The sequence below is a fragment of the Penaeus chinensis genome, chromosome 42, assembly GCF_019202785.1.
Source record: "Penaeus chinensis breed Huanghai No. 1 chromosome 42, ASM1920278v2, whole genome shotgun sequence".
NCBI classification, from domain to species: domain Eukaryota; kingdom Metazoa; phylum Arthropoda; class Malacostraca; order Decapoda; family Penaeidae; genus Penaeus; species Penaeus chinensis.
This window is the reverse complement of record NC_061860.1, coordinates 16,337,977-16,346,075: the sequence shown is the minus strand read 5'-3', so window position 1 is coordinate 16,346,075 and position 8,099 is coordinate 16,337,977. Positions and strand designations below refer to the sequence as shown.

The 8,099-nt window shown below is 35.5% G+C and overlaps 1 protein-coding gene across 1 annotated transcript in view; it reads left to right on the top strand.

The window, feature by feature from the left end:
• LOC125047931 (golgin subfamily A member 6-like protein 22) overlaps positions 1–7,803 on the top strand; it is a 28,876-nt gene extending 21,073 nt beyond the window's left edge. The window contains exons 5-7 of the mRNA XM_047646479.1: positions 2,818–2,925; positions 4,067–4,176; positions 7,722–7,803. Of these exons, the coding sequence (XP_047502435.1) occupies positions 2,818–2,925; positions 4,067–4,176; positions 7,722–7,803 (300 nt within the window). The remainder of the gene's footprint in view (positions 1–2,817; positions 2,926–4,066; positions 4,177–7,721) is intronic.
• Positions 7,804–8,099: the final 296 nt, after the last annotated feature.

Here is an 8,099-nt window from a genome sequence, read left to right as displayed (position 1 = left end):
CGAGAATATAAATAGGACAAAAAGGAAGAAAATCGATGTGTAATGAAAAAAATACCAAAATAACGCATTCAATGACAAGAAAATAACAAGAAAATGGCATGAAACACGATCCAAAGGAATTCTAAAATGATAATAATCGCAATGAAATATAAATAGTAGTGATACAGATAATGATACTACAACAACTGCAACTACAACTACAGCAACAACAACAACAACTACAGCAAATACAACAACAACAACTACTACTACTACTACTACTTCTACTTCTACTGCTACTACTACGAATTCTAATAATAACTACAACTCTAATAATAATCATAATCATCATCATCGTCGCCACGAGACTAATGACAATAATGATAGTACTAATAGTCATAATGATAACACCCAAAAAAACGAAAAAGAAAAAAAAAAAATAGATATTCATATGATAAAGAATAATTAAGGGTTCCATTAGCGGATAGGGAAATTTGCATAATTCCATCAGAGAAAATTATGGCCCTGAAGAAGAGGACATTTTCGGTTGCGAGACATATAGATTATCAATAACGCAGCTCATTGGGGAGAAGGTGAGGCCATGGTGAGGGTGGTGAGGGTGAGGCTGGTGGTGATGGTGAGGAGAGTGAGGGAGGATGATGGTGATGGTGAAGGGGGAGGGTTGAGGATGGTGGGGATAGTGAGGATAGTGAGGGAGGATGATGGTGATGTTGAAGGGGGAGGGTTGAGGATGGTGGGGATAGTGAGGGAGGATGGTGGTGATAGTTAGGATTGGGGGTTGAGGATGGTGGTGATGGTGAAGATGGGGGGGGTGAGGTTGGTGGTGATGGTGAGGATAGTGAGGGAGGATGGTGGTGATGGTGAGAGTGAAGTTGGTACTGATAGGGAGGTTAATGATAATAATAATGATAATGATGATAATAATGATAAAAATAATTTGCAAGAAAACTACTATAATAAGTGATGATAGTGATAATGGTGTTAATTACGGTGGTAATTTTGATGATTATGACGATGATTACGAAGACTTTTAAAACGATGATGATAGTTAGGGTCATTACAACTATAATGATTATGATAGGGATAGTGATGATGGTGATAATGATAATGATGATGTTGCTTAGTATGACAGTGATGATGTGATGACAACGGTGATAGTTATAATGACGATGCAAAAAAGATAATGTAAGCATAGCTAAAGTTATCATTATCATGTTTATCATTTTTACTTATGTTATTATTATTACTACTACTATCGTTCTACTACTATTGTCTTTATGATAACAAAATGGTAATCAGGAAAATAATGATAATAACAATATTGATAATGATAATAATAATGATAATAATAGTGATGAAACTAATAATAATGATAATAATGATAGAAGTTACGATAATGATGATAATGGTAATAATAATAAAAGTGAAATTAATAATAATGATAATAATAATAACGATGGTGATAAAAACGATAATAACAGTAATAATAACGATAATTATAATGATAATAGTAACAACAATAAAAACAATAATAATGATAATAACAATAATAATAATAATAATAATAATAATAATAATAATAGCAATAATAATGATAATAATAATAATAATGATAGTATTAATAATAATAATCGCAATAATAATGATAATGATAATAATAATGATGATAATGATAATAATGATATCCATAATAACAATCACTACTACTACTAATTAATGATATTATTATTATCAACATTATGGTTATTACTATTATTACCACCAATAAGTTACCTAGACAATGAACATACGAACAAGTCGGGGCGGACGGAAGCCAGTGATAGATAAGAAAGAGGAGGGAAACAGAATGATGAATAAATAAGAATAATAACAGAAACAGATAACGAAAGGTAGAAAAGCAATGGACCGATTTCTTGAAGTTACTAAAATTAATATGATTAAGTTATTCCAGCAAGGATAAATCGAGCTTGACTTGATATCATTGTGACAATAGAGATCCGGGTTCTGTATAATAGCATTGGCTGAAAGACGATGATGCAAAATATAGTTATATGCAATAGAATTTATTTCTAGACCGAGGTTTTAATTTATCATAATGTTTATATATATCAAGAGAGAGAGAGAGAGAGAGAGAGAGAGAGAGAGAGAGAGAGAGAGAGAGAGAGAGAGAGAGAGAGAGAGAGAGAGAGAGAGAGAGAGAAAGAGGGGAGGGAGAGAGAGATAGAGATAGAGAGAGAGAGAGAGAGAGAGAGAGAGAGAGAGAGAGAGAGAGAGAGAGAGAGAGAGAGAGAGAAAGAGGGGAGGGAGAGAGAGATAGAGATAGAGAGAGAGAGAGAGAGAGAGAGAGAGAGAGAGAGAGAGAGAGAGAGAGAGAGAGAGAGAGAGAGAGAGAGAGAGAGAGAGAGGGGGGGGGAGGGAGAGAGAGATAGAGATAGAGAGGGAGAGAGAGATAGAAAGAAATAGAGAAACAGAAACAGAGAGACGAGAGAGAGAGAGAGAAAGAGAAAGAGAGAGAGAGAAAGTAAGAGAGAGAGAGAGAGAGTAAGAGAGAGAGAGAGAAAGAGAGAGAGTGTAAGAGAGAGAGAGAGAGTAAGAGAGACAGACAGACAGACAGACAGACAGACAGAGACAGATATCACCCCGAGAGTAAAAAAAACGTATGAGAAATCACCCTCCGAGAGAAAGAAAAAGAAAAAGAGATCGCCCTCCGAGAGAAAGGGAGGAAGAGATAAAGAAAGGAAGAGAGAGAGAGAGCGCGAGACAAAAAACGACGTACCATCTTTCCCCAGAATTATGATGCTCGGAGATTTTCAAAAGCATCTTGCCACCCGCACCCGCCCTGTGTCACGGCTCGGGCTCTTAAAAGCTCTTTATACCCGCGGATTCGCACCGGGCCTCTTCAGCTCTTTGAATGCTGGGAGGAACGTGTGGGGAAGGGAGGGAGGAGGGGAAAGGGGGAGGAGGGGAAGAGGGAGGGAGGAAGGGAAAGGGGGGAGGGAAAAAGGGAGGTAGGAAGGGACAAAAGGAAAGAGGAAGAAAGGAAAATAGGAAGGAAAAGATTGCGAAAGGAAGTGAGGAAAGATGGATAAAAAGAATAAAAAGAAAGAAAAGAGGGAGTGAGGAAGAGAGGGAAAGAGGGAGGGAGAGAAGAAAAGAAGAAGAAAAGGAAAAAAGAAAGGAGGGAGAAATTTAGGAGGAGACGCAGGGGTGAAAGAGATGGAGAGAAGAGAAGCCAGGAGAGAGAGAGAGAGAGAGAGAGAGAGAGAGAGAGAGAGAGAGAGAGAGAAAAGAGAGAGAGAGGAAGAGAGAGGGAAGTAAAAAGATGGAGGCAAGGAGTGAAAAAAAGGAGAGAAGGAGTTTGAATGACGGAGGCGGAGGAAGAGAGGGAGAGAGACAAAGAAAGAAAGTGAGTGAGGTAGGGATAGCTAAAAAGAAAGAAAGAAGTTGGGAAAGTAAGTAAGAGAGGGAAGGAAGGCGAGAAAGAGACAAAGAGGGAAAGGGCGAAGGAGTAAGAGAGGGAGAGAAATAGGGAAATGACAGAAGAGAAGGGAGGGAGAGGACAGGATGAATGGAGGAAGAAGGAGGGAGAGAAGGAAAGACGTTAATAACAGACGTGGAAAGAAACACAATCCGATAAAAAATAAATAAATAAATAAAAATAATGCAAAACGGAGCTTCTGAATACGACTAGAAAAGACTCCTGATTAATTAAACGCCCAATTAGTAGACCAAATCAGCAACTTTCATCCAGTGCAAAGTTTGATTAAGTCGGATACCCCATTACTTATGAGAAGTAAGAAGCAACAATGTATTTATGTATGTAATCCTCAATGCAAGTTGAAGCTCTTAAGATATAACGACGGATTAAGGATAGTATCGAAGAGGAGAAAAAATACGGAACAATGGTTATCGTTGCTGTGGTTATTGTTGTTTTTGTAATTGTTGTTATGGTTATCATACTATTTTCATATTCTATTATTATGTCAGACTTGAAACTTCACTTCGCTTATACCTAACCTGGAAATAGCGTGGTGTCTAAAACGTAACCTGGAATTAATCTCAACAGGTGGTTAAAACATACCTTACGATTAGTAGAACGGGAGGTCTAAAACGCAAATCGGAATTAGTCATCCCAGGTGATCTAAAACGCAACCCGGCATTAAACTCGCAAGTGGCGTAAAGTATACCCTAAATTAGTCTAAACGTGTGTTTAAAACTCAACCCGGAATTAGTCTTAATAGAGGTGACTTTGAATGCAATAGGTCATAACAAGTGGGCTCACTTAATGAGGGCTTCAAACCAAGACCTGTAATTTAGTCTAAACAAGACACCTAAAATTTAATCCAGATTGTCTTATTAAAGCACAAACCGGACTTAAAGCATAACCCGACTTGCTGGATAATCTAAAACTTAATTTGTCATAAAAGATAATTTGAAATACAACTCGGAATTAGTAACCAAGAACGCGCATTAATAATCAATGCAAAGTATAACACGAAATGTATCATTAAAGATAATCTGAAGCGCAACCCGGAATTAATCTTCGGGCTGTGTGAATCTCAAACGATAGTAAATAATCAATGGCTTATGTTAACGAGACAGTGAGAACGGTCAGTATTACAGTACAGTTTGCTGCGAGATATTGCTTCTCGGATATTCAATGTACGCCTGTTATTACGCCTGTTATTTATTGTCACGTTTCTGTTAATTATTACCGTTAGTAGTGTTATGACACTATATAAAGTTAAAGTTGGCATTAGTACTAGTTTTTTCGTTACACGCAGTCATTGTTACTTCTGCTATTACAATTAATATTGCTATCATTATCATCAACTTTATTATTATCATTATTGCTGCTGTTGTTGTTGTTTTGTTGATGCTATTGTTATTATTATCAACGTCATATTATTGGTTATTGTTACACTATCATCGTCATAGTTATACTTTTACTAATATTACTATTGTTACCATCATCCGCACATCATATCACAGCTACAATATAGAACTTTATACAGATTACTTTTCTTCTCGAACGCTGACCTTTGAAAGACCACAAAAACGGAATTTAAACACTTACAATTAAATCATTTCCGTAATTGCAGCTTCTTTTCCATGTCTGTAATATGCTAATATGCTACTATACCGTTTCACGTATTCAAAATACAACGATTAGCTCCGATTAGCTATTTACATCATTCTGAAATCTTTCAATTTACTTCGATATTTTCCTGCAAATCACATCTACAGAATAAAACACAAATATAAAATCGGAACACCTAGCAATAATTATTCATTCTCATCGATTCTTTTTAACAATAAGTACATAAAAGTACATGAATAAACTCATTTTTCCCTCCGTTTTCGCTCAGACACGAACGCCAAGCAAAGTGGGTGGCAGAATACTTAGCCTCTTTGTCCTGCCGCATTTTTTTTTTTTTTTTTTTTTTTTTGAGAGAATAACTTTTTTTTCCTTCTTTCTTTCTTTCTTTCTTTCTTTTTTTACTTTCTTTTTTTGTGCGAATTAACATTTCTTTTTTTCTTTCTTTCTTTCTTTTTTTGTGAATGTTATTATTTTTTTGTTTCTTTCCTTCTTTGTTTGTTTGTTTTTTGTGCTAATGAACATCTAATTTCTTTCTTTCTTTCTTTCTTTCTTTCTTTCTTTTTGTGCGAATATTTTTATAATTTTTTTGTTTGTTTCTTCCCTTCTTTGTTTTTTGTTTTTTGTGCGAGTGAGCTACAAAAGACTGCTTTTAGGCGTGACACATTTACGGCTTCTCCTTCGCCCAGATGACAGGGATGTTACTCTTTGACACGTGTAACTTACGTGGAATTTCCTTTTTTTGTTTCTGTCTTTGTTCTCTATTTTCTCTCCTTTTATCTTAACAGCTTCTTTCTCTCTTTGTCCTTTCTTTTCCTCTTCCTCTTCTTTTCTTCCTTTTTCAATTTCATTTTTTCTTTTTCTTTCTTCTCTTTCGTCTTCTATGTCTTCCTTTTTCCTATTTTCCACTTCTTTTTTTCACTTTTCTCCTTTTCTCTTCTTCTTTTCGCGTATTTCTTCTTTTCCTCTTATTATCCCTTTTCTCTTTCTTCTCTTTTTCGTTTTTTTTTTTTTATTCTAACTCTTTTTCTTCGTTTTATCCTCTCTTTCTCTCGTTTTTTTTTTTCTCTCTCTCTTCCCCGTCCTCTTTTTTCTGTTCTTTTTTAGCGTCTTCTCCTTTCACTTCTTTTTTTTCCGTCTTCTATTTCCTAATTTTTCTTCTTCTTCTTCCACTTTTCTAATCTTTTTCTCTTCTTATTTTAACCTATTTCTTCGGTTTTTCCTCTTGTCATCCTTCTCTTCTGCCTTCTTCTATTTTTCTTTCTTTTTTCTCTTTCTCTCGTTTTTTTTTTTTTTTTCTCTCTCTCTTCCCCGTCCTCTTTTTTCTGTTCTTGTTTAGCGTCTTCTCCTTCCACTTCTTTTTTTTCCGTCTTCTTTTTCCTCATTTTTCTTCTTCTTCTTCTTCCGCTTTTCTTATCTTTTTCTCTTCTTATTTTAACCTATTTCTTCGGTTTTTCCTCTTGTCATCCTTCTCTTCTGCCTTCTTCTATTTTTCTTTCTTTTTTCTCTTTCTCTCGTTTTTTCTTTTGTTCTTCCTCTATTTTTCTTTTTTTTCGCCTATTTCTTCTGTTCTCTTTCTCTTATCATCCTTCTTCTCTGTCTTCTTCTTTTTCTTATTCTACCTCCTCCTCCTCCTCATCTTCTTCTTCTCATTCTTATTCTTCCTCCTACTTTTCTTTTTCTTCTCCACATTCTTCATCCTCTTTTCACTTCTCTCTAACCCTTCCCTCCTTTTCTAACGCTTTCTCTCTATTTTCCTTTTTTTAATTTCCATTTCAATTAAAACTATTCAAATGTATATCATGAAATACATAACAACGTTGCATTGCACTTCAATTGGTGATTTTTATGTGAGTCACTGTATTACACGTAATTAATTTCATCATAACAATACAGGTTGCTTTCAGTATGTATTACAATATGCAAAAAGTGTTTTTTTTTCCTTCGAGAGGTGTTCATTGTAGCTGCACATGCAATATGCAACAACCATTAGAACATACTAATAAACGTGCAAATGGCAAATATGTTAAAGTTGAAGGTTATATGATTGTATGAAAGAATGAATTAAGATTATTTTCTTCGTTTGCATATACTCGCACGCAATTGGACACACGCAAACTCTCTGCTTTCTTTCCTCTGTCTCTTTCTTTCTCTCTCTTTTCTCTTTCTCTCTTTCTCTCTTTTCTCTGTCTGTTGTTTTTTTTTCGCTCTCTCTTCTCTGTTTGTCTTTTTCTCTCTCTTCTCTGTTTGTCCTTTTCTCTCTCTTATCTGTCTCTTTCTCTCTCTCTCTCTTCTCTGTCCTTCTATTTCTCCCTATTCTGTCTCATTTCTTTCTCTCTCTCTTCTCTGTCTGTTTCTTTCTCTTTCTCTTCTCTTTCTGTTTCTTTCTCTCCCTCTCTTCTCTGTCTGTTTCTTTCTCTTTCTTCTCTGTCTCTTTTTTCTGTCTCTTCTCGGTCTTTTTTTATCTCTCTCGTCTCTGTCTTTTTCTTTCTCTCTCTTCTTTGTCTTTCCTTCTCTGTCTCTCTATCTCCGTCTCACTTATGCAATACCGTTTTATAGACCAGGCTCATACAAACGTATTTTTTTGTGATAAATGTTAACATTACGAATATGGCAAATGCAGCCTGCGCGTCATTGAAATTAATTTTGAGGACTCCGATACGAGAGGCTCTGATGATGCAGGGAAGGATGAATCTATAGTCTAATATAGGGAGGCAGCTAAAAAAAAAAAAAAAAAAAAAAAAAAAAAAAAAAAAAAAATCTTGAGTTCAGTATTTTGCATTGCTGAATTCATTTAACTTTAGATAAAACATCAGCTTCTAAAACGAAGGCTCGAGAGTCTGAAAACCCAATTTACAAAATACGGTCCCTGATTGCGAGCACTTATTTAAAAATCCACGTTTGAGGACTTATATTTTGAAATAAGGGTTACCTGTTTGAGGCCCTGGTGTGAGGGTGCCCTAGTTTGGAGCCCTAGATGTTAATCAAGGGGGCAATAAGG